Source organism: Sminthopsis crassicaudata, chromosome 4, assembly GCF_048593235.1.
Source record: "Sminthopsis crassicaudata isolate SCR6 chromosome 4, ASM4859323v1, whole genome shotgun sequence".
Taxonomy (NCBI): Eukaryota; Metazoa; Chordata; class Mammalia; order Dasyuromorphia; family Dasyuridae; genus Sminthopsis; species Sminthopsis crassicaudata.
In genome coordinates, this window is record NC_133620.1 from 370,987,823 (window position 1) to 371,005,525 (window position 17,703).

The 17,703-nt window shown below is 36.6% G+C and overlaps 1 protein-coding gene across 1 annotated transcript; it reads left to right on the forward strand.

The window, feature by feature from the left end:
• Positions 1 to 13,162: 13,162 nt before the first annotated feature.
• Positions 13,163 to 13,510, forward strand: LOC141540826 (late cornified envelope protein 3B-like). Its single transcript, XM_074264771.1, has one exon. It carries the CDS (start codon positions 13,163 to 13,165, stop codon positions 13,508 to 13,510), a length of 348 nt encoding a protein of 115 aa, XP_074120872.1.
• Positions 13,511 to 17,703: the final 4,193 nt, after the last annotated feature.

Below are 17,703 nucleotides of genomic sequence, written 5' to 3' on the forward strand. Positions count from 1 at the left end.
GGAAAGGTGATGGAGAAGAATGCTACCACTTTCTAACAGTGAATTAATTAATTAAAAATGCTGGATCTAGAGACAGGGAAAACTAAATTCAAATCTGATCTCAGATATGTATTAGTTGTACAATCTTGAGAAAATCACTTATGTTCCATTTGTCTATTTCCTTATTGTAAAATGGAGATAATAATACCATCTCCCAGAGTTGTTGTGAAGAGCAAATGAGATAATTTGGTACAGAGTCTGGCACATAGTATTATATAAATATTGGTGGTTGTTATTATTATTAGAATTGAGTATCTAGCTAATCTCAGAGCCAAGATAAAATGTCAAGACTCAATTTCAGGTCTAGGGCTCTTAGCATAGTATCATTTCTACCTATAGATAATATTTTTGTTCTTTATAGATATGCCTACAGAAATCTATAGTTATCTTCCTTTAATCTGCTACAGAACTGAATACTCAAATATAGACGCATTCCTAACTATAGATGTTCAAAGATCATTACCCCAAACCCTCATTATTTGGATTGGGTACCATATTTACACAAACCTGGTCCCTGCCCACTGCAGACCTTCAAAGTATTTAAATATGGCCATGCTTGTGACCAGGGTTTCTAGGGCTATAGAAGAGCACAGTATAAGATAAATCTGTGGCTGTGCACTCATTAACACAAAGCTCTTACCTACTAAGCTAACTGACCATAGATGACATAAAAAATCTATTCCAATCCTTCCTATCTTCCTCCCTTGCTTTATTCTTTCCTCTGTTCTTCCCTTGCCTCCTTCCTTCCTCTCTCCTTCCCTTCTTCCCTCCCTCCCTTTCTTTCTCCCTTCCTCTTTTTCTCCCTGCCTTCCCCTTCTCTCTCCTTCCCTCCATCATTCCCTTTCTCCCTTCTTCTTTCCCTCCCTCCCTCCCTTCTTCCCTCCATCAAAACCTTCCTCTTTCCCTTCTTCCCTCCCTCCCTTCCTTACTTTCTTCCTTCCTCCTTCCCTTCCTCCCTCCTCCTTCCCTTCTTCTCTCCCTCCTTCCCTCCATCCTTCCCTTTCTTACTTCTTTCCCTCCCTCTTCCTTCCCTTCCTCTTTTCCCTCCCTCCCTTCCCTTGCTCCCTCTTTTCCTTCTTCCTTCCCTCCCTTCCTCCCTCCATTTCTTCCTTCCTTCCCTCCCTCCTTTCCTCCCTTCCTCTCTCCTTTTCTCTCTCCCTTCCTTCCTTCTTCACTCCCTCCCTCCCTTCTTTCCTTCCTTTCTTTCTTTCTGTGGTTAGTAGTCCTGGGTCCATATCAAGCATTTATTAAATGCTATGAAATTGAATTAAAATAACATGAACCCTAGATAAAATTATGTTCTCCACATTTCTCTGTTGAAACTCTTGAAGAAGAGAGAAGCATTCTGGCACTTGGCCAGAGAAATGGAAGGAAGGAACGTGTTTGTCTTTCATTACTGCCCTGAATAATCACCTGGAAACTAATTTGATAAGAATCTCATCAACATCATCAGTGGGTCTGTTGGTACCCCACCCTCCTATTATAGGTACACCTAGGGAAGCAAAAATGTGGAGCATTTCTTCACCAGGCAGAAGGAATGGTGAAAGCCTCTGAGGGTAGGGAAAGAAACTGGAAGTTGGGGTGGATAGGAATGTAATAGGCTTGGAAGGCTGGAAAACATTAGTGTCTATGTAATATAGGACTTTGGACAGCTAGGTGGCGCCATAGTGTACAAAATAGCAGACGAAGTCAAAACTAATGTTCCTGAGTTCAAATCTGGACTCATATACCTGTGTGACTGTGAGCAAGTTACTTAAACTTGCTTACTTCAGTTTCCTCATGTGTAAAATGAGCTAGCAAAGAAATGGAAAACTATTCTAGCATCTTTGCCAAGAAAACCTCCTGGGGTCATGAAGAGTTGAATACAAGTGAAATAACTGAAAAATAACAATGTAAGATTTGGTAACAGAAGGTGTAGATTCAAATCATTCTCTGTCATTTACTATCAATTAACCCCAAAATTCAGTTAATTATCAATTAATTATAATGTACTAGGCTTTGGAGCTACAAAGCCAGGGAATGAAACTACTTTCCAGTTTATTTTCTTTTTTCTCCCAACATTTCCCCCAACATTTTAATTATTTATTTTTAACATTCTTTTTTTTTTTTTTTTAATTTTGAATTCTAACTTCTGTCCCTTCCTCCCATCCCTTTTCAAATCCACTGAGATGGTAAGCAATATATCAGTTATACATATGAAATGATGTAAAATATAGTTCCATATTAGTCATATTTTTTTAAAAAGCAAAAAAAAAAAAAGGGAAATGAAAAATTGTTCTTCAGTTTTCACTCAGAGTTCATTAGTTCTCTTTCTGGAGGTAGATAGCAGTTTTTTCATTATGGACCATTTGGAATTGTCTTGGAATATTGTATTGCTTAGAGCAGCAAAATCTTTCATAGTTAAGCATCATTACAACATTGCTATTACTGTGCACAATGATCCCCTAGTTCTATTTACTACACTCTGTATCAGTTCATGTAATTCTTGCTATATTTTTTCCTGAAGCCACCCCCCACATCATTTCTTACAGCACAATAATATTTCATCACAATTATATGCAACTTTGTTGACCCTTCCCTAATTGATAGTCATCCCTTCAGTTTCCAATTCTTTGCCACCACAAAAAAGAGTTGCTGTAAATATTTTTAAACTTAAAGGTCCTCAGCAGGATGATTTCAGAGAGGCCTGGAGAGACATACATGATGCTAAGTGAAACGAGCTGAACCAGGAGATCATTATATATTTCAACAACAATACTGTATGATGATCAATTCTGATGGTCATAGCTCTCTTCAATAACGGGATGATTCAAATCAGTTCCAATTGTTCAGTAATGAAGAAAACCAACTACACCCAGCAAAAGAACTTTGGGAAATGAGTCTGGACCACAACATAGCATTTCCACTCTTTCTGTTATTGTCTGCTTTCATTTTTGTATTCCTTCTCAGATTATTTTTACCTTCTTTCTAAATTCAATTTTTCTTGTGCAGCAAGATAACTGTATAAATATGTACACATATATTGTATTTAACATATACTTTAACATATTTAACATGTATTGGACTACTTGCCATCTAGGGGAGGGGGTTAAGGGAAGGAGGAGAAAAGTTGGAACAGAAAATTTTGCAAGGGTCAATGTTGAAAAATTACTCATGCATATTTAGTAAATAAAAAGCTATAATAAAAAAACTTACAAGTCCATTTCTTTTTTGTTTGATCACTTTGGGATACAACCGTAGTGGGCTGTACCCCAAAGTTTTTGACATTGCATTAAAGGGTTATACCATACAGCTTTATAGCTCTCTGGTCACAGCTCCAAATTGTTCTAGAGGGTTGGACCAGTTCATCTGTCCAACAGCAGTTCATTAATGTACCTATTTTCCCCTCATAACCTCTAGCACCCTCATCTCTCATAGATGTGAGGTAATACCTCAGAATTGTTTTAATTTGTACTTCTCTAGTCAATAGTAATTTAGAAGATTTTTTCATATGACTACAGATAGCTTTGATTTCTTCTTCTGAAAACTGTCCAATTTATATGTTTCGGCTATTTATTGAGGAATGGCTCTTTAAAAAAATAAAATCAATTCAGTTCTATAGTCAATATATATTTGAGAAATGAGGTCTTTATCAAGGAATTTGTTGTAAAGCTTTTTGACATTACTTCACTGCTTATGGTACCCCTTAGCATAATGTAGTTGAGATTATCCCCTTTAATTAAGTCTATTTTTGCTTTTGCTTTGTCTGAGAGCCTGTTTTGCTACTTCTACCTTTTTTAGCTCAGTTAAACCATATGAGATTCTGCTCCAGCCCTTTATTTTAACTTTGTGTTTGTCTTTCTTTTCAAGTTTGTCCTTTTTAAACAATATATTGTTGGATTCTAGGTTTTTGTCAATTTTGTTATCTGTTTTGTGGGCAATTTCATTACATTCACATTTACAGCTACAATGACTATCTGTGCATTTTCCTCTGTCCCATTTTCTTCCATTTCTGTCTTTCTTTTTATCCAGTTCTTTCTCAAAGTTTATTTTGCTTCTGGCCACTGTCTTCCTTAATCTATCCTTTTTATCCTCCACTTCCTAACTTTCTTTTATACCTTCTCTTCTTATTTCCCTATTGGGTAAGTTACATTTCTATACACAACTGAGTTTGTGTGTACATATAGATTTGTCCTTCTTTGAACTAATTCTGATGAAAGTGAAGTTCAAGCATTTCTTGCCATTTTACCTCATTTTCCATTCCATCTCTTCCTTGTGTGCTTTTTTTATGTGAGAAAAAAAAACAAACCATTTTACTTATTCTGTCCCTTGTCTTACAGTGAATCCATCTTTTTTACTACTTTTTTACTACAACATAATCAACTTACACACATGTCCTCTATGTAAACTTTTTTCAATTTCTTTAATAACGATGAAATTCTTAGGAGTTACATGTAACATCTTCATATGCAGGAATGTAAACAGTTTAGCTTTATTAAGTCCCTATGTTTACTCTTTAGTGTTTACCTTTTTATGCTTTTCTTTATTCTAATGTCTGAATGTGAAATTTTTTATTCAACTCTGGTGTTTTCATCTATTTCATTAAATATCAATTTCTCATCTTGAAAGATTATATTGCATTTTGCTAGATAATTTTTGGTTGTAATGCTAGCTCTTTTGCCTTCTGGAATATCATATTCCAAGCTCTCTGATTCTTTCATATAGAAGCTGCTAAATCTTGTATATTTCTGATTGTGAATTCGTGACATTTGCGTTGCTTCTTTCTGACTCCTCGAAATATTTTCTCTTTAACTTTGGAGCTTTGGAATTTGACCATCATATTCCTTAAACTTTTCATTTTAGCATCTCTTTCAGGAGGTCAGTGGATTTTTTCAATTTCTATTTTACTCTCTGGATCTAAGACATCAGGACAATTTTCCTCAATAATTTCTTGAATAGGTTTTTTGATCATGGTCCATTAATTCTTAAATTATATATCTCATCAATCTATTTTCCAGGTCAGTTGTTTTTCTGATGAGAAACTTAACATTTTATTTTCTTTTCATTCTTTAGACTTTATTTTGTTTCTTGATGTCTCATAGAGTTAATAGCTTCTATTTGCCCAATATATATATATATATATATATATATATATATATATATATATATATATTTTTTTTTTTTTTCCCCCCTGAGGCTGGGGTTAAGTGACTTGCCCAGGGTCACACAGCTAGGAAGTGTTAAGTGTCTGAGACCAGATTTGAACTTGGGTCCTCCTGAGTTCAAGGCTGCCACTGTGCCACTTAGCTGCTCCCCCCCCCAATTTATATTTTTAAGGAAATATTTTCTTCAGTGGATTTTCCCCCTCTTTTACCATTAGACCAATTCTGTTTTTTTGGGGTATTATTTTCTTCAGTATCTTTTAATGCCTCCTTTAGTGAGCTCTTAATTATCTTTTCACAATTTTCTTGCATCACTCATTTCTTTTCCCAATTTTCCCTCTACTAGTCTTTTTCTTTAATCCTTCTAGGAATTTTTGCTGAGTTAATTAACAATTTCTTTGAGACTTTTTTGGTAGGTATTTTCTTGTTCTTGTCTTACAAGTTTATACCTTGGTCTTCTCTTCCTTCAGAGTAGCTTTTTATGGTCAATTTTTTTTTTTCTATTTCTTGACTTTGAACTTTATGCTAAAGTTGGTCTCTGCTCACGTTGGTGTGGGGAGATACAGTTTGTGCTGCTGTTTTCAGCGTGAGTTCTAAGGGTCTGAAAGTTTTTGGTCCAAGATAGTATGATCCTGGGAAGAGGTATGAACACTGGTCTCCTGGTTTGTGCTTTGGTCTTTTTTTCAGGAGGAACCTTTGGTCTCTTGAAACTGCAAGCTCTAGTGCTCCTCTTTGCTTTAGAATTGTGATGAGCCCCTGCTCCCTTGTGACCTACCACCCACCCTGCCCTGGAGATGTGACTAAAAACTGTGTTTGGGCAATAGAGTTGCCAATCAGTGACAGTTTTACCCAGTGCTTCTCAGTGAGTGTGGGAAGGGCTGAGGAAGAGAGAATTTGGAATAAAATATTTAGAAAAAAATGAATGTTAAAAATGAAATTTAAAAGAGTATATTCCAGATACAAAGAATGGACAATGCAAAGACACAGAAATGGGTGTGTGGGGAACAGAGAAAAGGACAGCTTGGTAATCCTTTGGACTACAGAGACCCAGTTTGGGAAGTTGTATACAACAACACTGGATAATATAAGTTGGAGCAAAGTTTTTAAAAGCTCTAAAAGCTAAGCAGAGAGGGTAATATTTGATCCTAGATGCAAAAAGGAGCCATTTAAGCATTGAAAATGAGAGTGTCATAGTTAGATTCATGTTAAGGAACATCACTTTGGTTGGAGGATGGATCAGAGGAAGAAAGATATGAGGTAAGGGACTTATTAGAAAGCTATTGCAAGGTTCATCTAGGTGAGAGGTGAAGAGGTCAGGAATTAAGGTGGTAACTTTATGAGTACTATCAATAATAAATGCTTAATGAATGACTAATTCAAGAGTCCTCTGTTGATATTATCAATCTTGGACAAGTCACTTCCCCTATCTGGGCCTCAGTTTCCTTATTTGTAAAATGAGGAATTTGAACCAGGTGACCTCTAAAGTTCTTTTCAGATGTATATCTAAGATCTCTTGAACCTACAACTTGGATTTTTCCCATACATAGTTGACTGTCTGCCTGTAAATGAACCATTAGATGGACTAGATGTAAAATAGTTGAGGAAAGAGCTTTGTAAATCTTAAAATGCGTTACCTAAATATGAGCTAACATTCAGCAGCATCCTCCTATGGCTAATCGGGTGAATTTCAATCTCTTGTTCAAGGTATTCAATGATTTATTTAATCAGACATCACCCTTCCTTCCAGCCTATTGCATATTCCTTCACTTGATGTACTCTACAGCCAAACTAGATTACTCTCTCTGTTCTCCAAACACACCTGGTGCTTTTCTCCCTCGCACACCTTTGCTCATGGTCTCTTCTAGGCCTGAAATGTTTTCCCTCCCTGACTCACCTTGTATTCCTATCTAGTCTTTAAGATTCAATTCAAATGCCATTTATTCCAGGAGCCTTTTTCTTATCCTGTTTCAAACCACATATAGAACTTTGTTTTGCACCTCTTTAATGTAATTGCTATATTTAATTAAATTTCAACAGTTTTTTTTAAATACAATTTTTATAGTTTCAGTTGTAAGCTCCCTTGGGTAGAGACTGCTATTATCTTACTAATTTTATCTCCCTACATCTAGGACAATGTTTTGCCTAAATGTTGTTGTTCAGTCATTTTCAACCATGTCCAACTCTTTGTAACACCATTTGCGGTTTTCTTGGCAAAGATATTGGAGCGATTTGTCATTTCCTCCTCCAGTTTGCTTTAGGCACATAATGGTTGCCTAATAGATGTTTATTGAATAGCATAAAATAGTATAGGAGAGCAAAGCTCAGAAGAGAATTGTATAAGAGAGAAGATAGAATAGGAAAGCATAGCAAAGTACAGGATTACATAGGGTAGTATGGGATAGGAAAGCTTAGCATAATATAGGATAACATAAGTTTAGGTAGGGCAGTGGATAAGATAGGATATGATAGAGGAGAGGAGAAGAGAAGAAAAAAGAAGAGGAGAAATGATAAGTTAGGGAATAGGATAGAGGAGACAAGAGAGGATAGGAAAGAATGAGATAGTATAGAACAGAGGACAGGACAAGATAGGATAGAAAAGCATAGGATAATATACAACAGAAAACAGGATAGGATAGGATAGGACAGAACAGGACAGGATAGGATAAGAGAGGAAAGCATAGGATAGTATACAATAGAAAACATGATAGAATAGAATAAGATTGGGGACAGAACAGGATAGGACAGGACAGGAAAGGATAGGATAGGATAGGAAAGCATAGGATAGTATAAAATAGAAAACAGGATAGGACAGGACAGGACAGGACAGAATAGGATAGGAAAGGTTAGGACAGTATAAAACAGAGGACTGGACAAGACAGGATAGGATAGAAAAGAATGCAACAGAAAACAGGATAGGTTAGGATAAGATAGGGGACAGGACAGGATAGGACAGGGCAGGACAGGACAGGACAGGAAAGGATAGGATAGGATAGGATAGGATAGGATAGGATAGGATAGGATAGGATAGGAAAACAAAGAGTGGGATAGGACAGAGAATAGGACAGAGCAGGAAAGGATAGGATAGAATAGAATAGATCTTTCTTCTTCACCTCAACAGAGAAATCAACTTCCCTTCCTTTTATCTTTCCTCAAGTTTCCTAGTCTGTTCCAGGACTCAGATCAACTTCTAAGCCAATAATCAAAATCAATCAATCAACAAGCATGTATTGATTGTTTTCTATGTACCAGACACTGTGATAAGTGGGGATATAAAAATAAAAGGGCAAACAGTGCCTGCCCTCAAGAACTTTACTATCTAACTGGGTAAGAGAATATGTACACACATTGTCACATATACAACAGATGTGCCTCCATCTCAGGAGTATGAAAAGTTAAGATAATCCTTCAAAGGCCTAAAATCCAAGCTGAGTAGAGATATTCCAGAAGAGTAGCATTGGGAAGGCCAAAAGATCTAGAGATGAGCTACTGAGAAAAAGGCAAGTATAGAGTTAGTCATTAATAATAATTAATAAACAATAATAACATTTATGTAATACTTCAAAATTTGCAAAGTATTAAAATTTTTAAAAATATAACTGTCATAGTAACCTATGAGGTAAGTGGTGTTGTCACCATTTTACTAATGAACTAATGACAAAATGTGGCAAACAAAGGTTAAATGACTTGTTTGGGGTCATATAACTAGAAAGTGTCTGAAGTAGGATTTGAACTTGCTTCTTCCTGATTATTTCCACACTGAGTCATCCATCTGCCTAACTAGATCATAAATTCCTAATGGGTAGAAGAAAAGTATCTTATTTCCTCCTCATAAAGCTTTGCACACAGTGTCTATTGACTGGCATTCAGGAAGCTCTCAGTTAGCATCATTGCATGTCTGCTGCTGCTATAGGCACAAGTGTTGGAGGCCGGGTTCTAGCTGTGAGACCTAGAGTTATTCATTTAATCTCCAATGCTTCCATTCCCTTATCTGTAAATATGTGTCTTCCCTACCTCATAGAGTTGTGGTGAGGAAAGCACATTGTAAATCTTAAATAATTATGGAAAAATTGGATTTGATTATTAATAAAATCTAAAATAAAGACATTTTTATAGAGAAATCAACTAGTCATTGTGAGCTCCAGATTAATTCAACAGAACAAATATTTTCCAATCTTTATTCAGACTTTGATATACTTGTGAACATAGGACTCAGTCTGAGGGGTATATATTCCTATCCTGCTAGAGAATAACCATTCATCCATCCATCCATCCACCCATCCATCTTACATTCCATATCCTGAATCCCATTAGATAGTATGAGGTCAAAGTTGTTATCTCATCAAATGCTTTTGCTAACACAAAGCCAGTGGAAACAGAAAATAAAATCATTTATTTACTTTATAAATATTTAAATGCAACATATCCTTAGATTCTTCTTCTCTTACACAGTAATTCTCTCATTGCAGAATCTAAAAAGCCTTGAAGTGTGGACTAGGAAGACCCTAAACATTCTTTTCAGTTCTAAAGTTCAAGCACTCTTTATACTTTCAAATCTTTTTCATCTATCTATCACATACATCCCATGTTTTCTTCTTTCCCAATGTTGCCTAGTATTATCTTTCATTCCTGGAATGCTATACAGTGGAAAGATGATGAATTTGGAGTCAGAGGAATTGTTTGAAATCCAGCTCTGCCATTGATTAATATCATCTTAGGCAAATCTCAACCCATTCTGAGCCTTGGTTTCTTTACCTCTAATTAGACTAGATGAGATGATTTCTAAGGTCCCTTTAAGCTTGAAGTCTATGAGCCTAATATGTGATATAGGTTCTTATAATGTTTTTGCATATAAATAATCCTGATTATTTAAAAAAATGTCCAAGGAAAGGGAAAAATCCAGGAGGTTACAGTATGTAAAAGAAACATTGGTGACCTCTAGAATAAGCTCATCTGTTTGACATTTAAAGCCCTTCAACACCTGACTTTAACCTCTTCTTTGTAGTCATATTATATATAACTCCTTTAATCCACTTCAGTCAAACTGTGTGTGTGTGCTCCACACACATGACTATCAATCCCTCACCTCCAATGTCTTTGTATAGTCTGTCCTCATTCCTGGAATGCACTCCCTCTTCATCTCTTTTCAGGATCTCTCATTTCCTTTGAAATTAACCTTTAGCACTGCTTCCTAATGAGAAATTTCCTGATTCCTCTGAGCTGCTGGTGCCTCACCTCTCTTACTTTTCTTGTTTTGCATTTTTGTATATATCTAGATGTGTACATATTATCTCTCACTTGACAATCTATAAAATCCTTGAAGGCAGGAGTATCTCTTTGATATTCCTAATACTAGCACCTAGCACAGTGCCCTTGCAAACAGTTTATACTTATTAAGTATAATAAATAATAATAATAAATATTATTTATAACATATATATAAATATATGTAATATATTATAAATAAAATCTATTATATTAATAATAAATATTGTTTTTAATATTATATAAATATATAATCTTTTATAAATAAATAATATTTATTATATTATTTTATATAATTTACATATTTAATATAATATAATAAATAAATAATAAAAACTAACTTTTTTTTGGTTGATGATATGACAATTTCTCATCAGAGAAGTTAGAAATTAACTTCCCAGACTTTAAAATTGAATCCTTGAAAATTCACAAACTGTCAAACTCCAGGAACTTTTAAAAGAGTAGAGAAAAGTCTTTAATAATTTCTTATGAATATAGTCTAATGACTGCTTTAGCAAACTTTGGGAGTGTTCAGCAGACATGAAAAACTCTTTATTAATGTTGTTGTGGATTCATATTCATATTAATCCTTGTTCGCCCTATTAAAATATGGAAAATTCTCTAATTTGATTGATTTCAGAACTCTTTCAATCTCTTACATTCCAGGCATTCCTCCAGAAATACCAAATCTGATCCTCAGGCTATTCCATTATAAGCTATATTCTATTCTTAACTTTCAGGAAGCATTATCCCGTTTTATTGAAGAAAGAGATGCATAAGAGAGTTACTCATACAGAGTCAGGTAGTGACAGCCCATGAAAGCTAGTGACCATGGGATGATATCTCTGGAGTTCAAGATATCATCAGAGCCTCCTGGGGTTGGCCAAGAGCTATTCCATCACGTATGCCTCATCTCTACAAGGTAGGATATGTATAAAAGCTCTCATTGCAAACTGCTCTTCAGTCTACACAACTTCTGTCACTGGATCCACTTAGAAGAAAGAGGTGAGTTATCTTCAAGACAAGAGTCCTGTCCAGAATTTTGCTCTAGCTTCTAAGAATCCATGGAAAGGTGGTTGTATTTTAGGTTAGAAGACTTTGGAAGTTCTTTGAAATACCTGGAAGCTTGATTTTCTAGGAACTCTTGTAGAGTTAGAGTGGGTAGAACGGACTGGAAAAATATTCCCAATGGAGCTGCACTTCTCCTTTGGGTATTTAGCTTTTTCTTGAAATAGAGGTAAAACAGGACTAAGAATGTTAAGGAGAGGGGAAATTATATATTACTGAGAATCATCATGAAGAAGGAAAGATAACCATTTGTCAGGATATTACAAAAGGGACTCTTGGGGAAGCACAGGTTTTCCTAGATAACTTCTGAGAGCCTTTCCAATTGAGTTTCTGGAGCAGAGAAAAGAAGGGAAGAAAGAACAACAGAAAACAAAGAATTAGGGATCTAAGAATCAGGAGAATTGCATTACAAATTAAGATTTAGAGAAGTTGCCTTTAAATCTCTCTGAGGTTGTAGGATAACTTACATGGATCCCAAAGTAGGATCAGAGGTGGGGGAACTTGAGAGTTCTTTAGAGGACTAGGAAGGAAGGAGCTTCTGGTCATTTTGATCATTAGTTATAGGCTGCTGTGCCTGTAGAATTGGGGATGGGGAACTTCACCTCAGAATACTGAGGCAAGGGAAGAGCAGCAGTGGTAGTCTTTGGAATCTCTGTTCTAAAGCTTGACCTGGAGAATAGAAGTAGAAATTCTGACTTCAACTCTCTCCTATTTTGAGACCAGATGTCCTATATAGTATTCTATACTACTATATACTAGGGTTTTGGTGGTGCTTCCTTGAAGCCAAGTACTGCAGAAGAACATGGGAGTGAAAAAAGGTGAAGAGGGTAATTCATAGATATACATTTGCATAGCACTAGGGATTGGATTTGTGATTTTCCGTCCAAGGAAAATGGTGAGGAAAATGGTGAGGAAAATCTCTTCTCTGCAATTCTTAATGAATTGCCTAGAACACCAAGTGGTTAAGTCCAGGGTCTCACATCTACTATGTGTTAGAGAAAAGACTGGAACCCAGGTACTCCTGGGTCGAGATAGATTTTTATCTACTATATCATACTGCGTTTCTCTATTTGTATGAAGAATAATTCTTGAATTATATTCAATTAGTCTGATTTCTCTCCACCATAGAGAGTTTGTCTCTTCTACCATTATTTGAGGAAAAAATGTAGTCAGGTGGTGCCATAGTTCAGAGAGTGCCAAACCTGCAGTTAAGAAGATTTATTTTCCTGAGTTCAAATCTCTCCTCAGATACTTACTAACCATGTGACCCTGGGCATGTCAGTTAACCCAGTTTGTCTCAGTTTCCTCCTCTGTAAATTGAGCTGGAGAAGAAAATGGCAAATCACTCCAGTATCTTTGCCAAGAAAACTCCAAATGGGGTCACAAAGTACCAGAATGATTGAAAAACATATATATTTGCTGAGGCAATTGGAGGTAAATGAGTTGCTCACGGTCGCATAGCTAGGAAGTGTTAAGTGTCTGAGGTCAGATTTGAATTCAGGGTCTTCTTGACTTCAGGGCTGGTATCTACTGGTATCTATTATACCAACTAGCTGCCCCTTAGTCTATATTTTTAAAAAGAAGTGAGGTATATATTTATTGAACTCTAAAACCTCTGTATTTTCTTTTAGGTTCTTTGAGCTACTGCAAAGATGAACTGCCAGCAGAGCCAGCAGCAGTGCCAGCCCCCTCCCAAATGCCAGACCCCCAAATGCCCTCCCAAGAGTCCTCCCCAGGTCCCTGCTTCAATTCCCGATCCATGCCCACCCCCAGAGCCTTCCTGCTGTGAACCAAGCAGTGGAGAATGCTGCGGTCCAAGCTCAGGAACGTGCTGTGGGCCTAGCTCTGGAGGATGCTGTAATTCTGGTGCTGGCACAGGGGGTGGCTGTTGCTTATTTTCCCACCGGCCCCGGAGATTCCCCCGATTCTGGAATACTGGATCCAGTAGCAGCTGCTGTAACAATGGAGGCAATCAGTCAGGCTCTGGGGACTGTTGCTAACCCTGTCCCCTTGTCCACCATTCAAGGGGTGGAAGAACCGAATTGGCAGAGTCTTTAGCATGGAAGAACCAAAAGCCAGCAACCCTGCCCCAGTCTGCAGCTTTCCTTCCCACCTCATTCCTCCTGGAGCTGCTGAAATGTCCCAGGAAAGGATTCTGAGCTAAGCTGTATCTATCATAAAGATCCCTAGTTTCCCTGTTACCGTCAGACCTGATAATCCTTTATCTTGCCTCTGCAAACCTGTGCCAGGCAAAAAGGCCTGGGCTCTGGGATTATTTTAACTCTCAGCTGGCTCTCTCACTGAATAATAATAATAAAATTCAATGCTCCCTCATTGAATGAGTAGTTTCTTGTCTTTCCTTCCCATTCATTCCTCAATCTCTAATTCACCTTTTTTTTTGGGGGGGTGGTGGGCAGGACCTTTAAAAGAGAACAAACAGGGGCAGCTAGGTGGCGCAGTGGATAGAGCACCGGCCTTGAATTCAGGAGGACCTGGGTTCAAATCTGGTCTCAGACACTTAACACTTCCTAGCTGTGTGGCCGTGGGCAAGTCACTTAACCCCAGCCTCGGGGCGGGGGGGGGGGGGGGGAAAGAGAGAACAAACACAGAGAATAAGTCAAATATTACTTTGATATTATGGGAATCATGACAGCCACAGTGTGTGTGTGTGTGGGGTAGGGAATAGAAAGGGTCTCCCCTGATGCGTCTGTGTAAGGTGGGGTGTGGATCTCTATAATCTATAGTTGATCTCTACAGTTAACACCATTTTGGTCCAAACTGATGGGATCTTATCCTCTTTCTGTTCTGTCCCGAAGGGATGCTCTAAAACAGACTGCCAGGGAGACCTCTAAGCTCAACATCTTTTTAGGCTTTCTGTTCATAGGGAAGTTAAGGTTTCTGGCTTCAAAGAGCCTGAACCTTGGGACCACATTTGGGGCCCTGTTTTCCTTCCTTCATCCAAACATTTAGTTAACTTTCGTATTTATATTACTTATATTCCAGTCATCATCATCCTCTCCCTTCTTCTTCCTCTGCCTTTCTCCAGTCACCTTTTCTCAACCATGCTCCTGTGGGTGAACTCTGCCCCCTTTCCAACTTTACTTTAGGTATTGTCTCCTCCAGTGGGGAAGGGAAAGAAATGAGCATTTATTCAATGTTCACCATGTACAAGAACACTGCTATATGTTTTACAAATATTATCTTTCCCATAGGAGAATTATCATTTGTTGATGGAAGGGATTCTTCCATTTATATTCCTGGGACTTAGCACATAGAAAACACTCTTTGTCTCTTTCTCTCTGCCTTTCTCTCTGTCTCTGCCTCTCTTATCTGTCTGCTTATATCCATATACAATGCGTAACCCAAAGATGGGAAATATTGAGGTAAGGCAATAGACTCACTTGAAGAGCTGGAGTTAATTTCACGTAGATTCACAAACATATACATTTGTTAGCTTGTTGTCAAAGTAATAAATATATTTATTTAGCAAGCTGTGATCTTGAACATAGGTGCCACGTTATGGATAGGCAAAGTAGTTGACCATGTTCCAAATGTCATAAGGTATTGAGATTCAATAGTAAATACTCATTCTGGGAGGGAGATGAAGAGGTGAGACCAATTGGTACAATAGTGAACACAGTGAATAGGGTGTTAGATGTATAGTCATGATCAAATTCTGGCTCATTCACTTACTTAGCTGTATATCTGGGCAAGTCACTTAACTTCTCTCAGACTCAGTAAAATTGTTTTGAGATAAAAAGGGAATTCAAGACAATAAAGGAGGTGCTCTTTTTTTGTTTTTTTTTAATTTTTTGAAGTATTTTTTATGGAAAAAATGACGTAAACTTTCCCTTATTTTAGAACACCAGGTTAAGGAAGATAGAGGAAAACAAAATGCATGCACATACATATATCAGCGTACATGCAAATAACTGGTGATTGTATCATGTTAATTTCCCTATTTAAAAAAAAAGGGAAAGATGTTTAAACAGTAAGAAAAAAACAGACAATCTTTCTTTTTGTAGTTATTTTGCTCTAATGGTCTGGTATTGTTGCTATTGTTCACTTGTGTCTTTGTTACCCTCATGGACCATTGCACCTGTCTATCCTCCACTATTTCATGACATCTGTCAAAGTTCATGTTCATTGTTTTTATTGATAGTATTTCATCCTCTGCCATCCCCCTTTTCCTTTTATCTTAATCTTTCCCAATATCAAGGTCTTTTTTAATTTTCTCAATATGTGACCAAAATATTTGAACTTTAGCTTTGGTTTTTGGCCTTCCATGGAATAGCTTGAAAGTAAAGTGAAACTTTTGATCTGATTTTTTTTCCTTTTTTTATTAGAGCTTTTTATTTACCCAATATATGCATGGGTAATTTTTCAGCATTGACAATTGCAAAACCTTTTGTTCCAATTTTTCCTCTCCTTCCTCCCACCTCCCTCCCCCAGATGTTATATTAAAGTATAAGTTAAATACAATATATGTATACATGTCCCTACAGGTTCTGCTATACAAAAATAATCAGACTTTGAAATAGTGTACAATTAACCTGTGATAGAAATCAAAAATGTAGGCGGACAAAATTAGAGGGATTGGGAATTCTATGTAGTGGCTCATACTCATTTCCCAGAGTTCTTTCTCTGTGTGTAGCTGGTTCAGTTCATTACTGCTCTATTGGAACTGATTTGGTTCATCTCATTGTTGAAGATGGCCTCGTCCATCAGAATTGATCATCATATAGTATTGTTGTTGAAGTATATAATGATCTCCTGGTTCTGCTCATTTCACTCAGCATCTCTCCAGTCTCTCCAGGCCCCTCTGAAACCATCCTTTTGGTCATTTCTTACAGAACAATAATATTCCATAATATTCATATACCACAATTTATTCAGCCATTCTCCAATTGATGGGCATATATTGTTTCCAGTTTCTGGCCACTACAAAGAGGACTGCCACAAACATTCTTGCACATATAGGTCCCTTTCCCTTATTTAAGATCTCTTTGAGATATAAGCCCAGTAATGACACTGCTGGATCAAAACGCACAGTTTAATAACTTTTTGAGCATAGATCTGCTTTTTTCTTGTGCAGCATGATGAATATGGAAATATGTTTAATCTATATTGGATTTCTTGCTGTCTTGGGAATGGGGGGGAAGGAGAAAGAAAAGGAAAAAAAATTGGAGCACAATATTTTTCAAGGGTGAATGTTGAAAACTATCTTTGTATATACTTGGAAAATATAATATTATAATAAAAAAGAAAATAAAAAAGAAAAGTAGACAAAAACCATAAAAAGAAAAGAAAGTGAAAGTCTTTAAGTATTAACTGATTTGAGTTTCTTGCTATGTAAGGAACTCTGAAAAGTCTTCTCTAACACTATAATTTTAAATAATTGATTCTGTAGCATTTGATTTTCCTTATAGAAAGATCAAAATTATAGAGTCAAGTTACAGTGGAACTAACTGTGGTTGATCAGACCAATATGACCTAGGACTGTTCTACCACAGGTTGGGCACAATTAGTCCATGTAAACATCCACAATCATATATTGCTACTGGAAAAACCATAGCTGTGACTATCTAGAGCTTTGTCAACAAGGTGATTTCACAGCTTTTTAGTATGCAGCCAGATTTGCCATAATATTTCTTCCAAGGAACTTCTGAATGTTTTTTTTTTATTTTGTGGCTGCATTAAATGTCTGCAGTGATCTTTGAGCCTAAGAATATAACATCTGTTATTGTTTCATTTCTTTTCCCTCTATTTGCCAGAAAGTAATGGGACTAGTTAGTTTTTTGGATATTAATTTTCAAGTCATATTTTATACTCTCTTCTTTTACTCTCATCAAGAGGCTTCTTAATTCCTCTTCACTTTCTGCCGTTAAACTGGTATCATCTGTGTTTCTGAGATTGTTGATATATCTCCTGGCAATTTTACTTTCAGCTTTTGATTCTCCCACTGTGACATTTCACGTGATGCACTTGCATATAAATTAAATAAATAAGGTCACAATAGTTAGCTTTGTTATACTTCATTTCCAATTTTAAAACAATCATTTGTTTTATGTTCAGTTATCACTGTTGCTTCTTGGTCCACATACAGATTCCTCAAGAGACAAGTAAGATTATCTGGTACTTCCAGTTTTGGGGGAGATTTGCCACATTTTGTTGCTCTTTTCATAATCAGTGG

Coding starts and splice junctions, on each gene's coding strand:
- LOC141540826 (XM_074264771.1), top strand. CDS start 13,163: ATGAACTGCCAGCAGAGCCAGCAGCAGTGCCAGCCCCCTCCCAAATGC.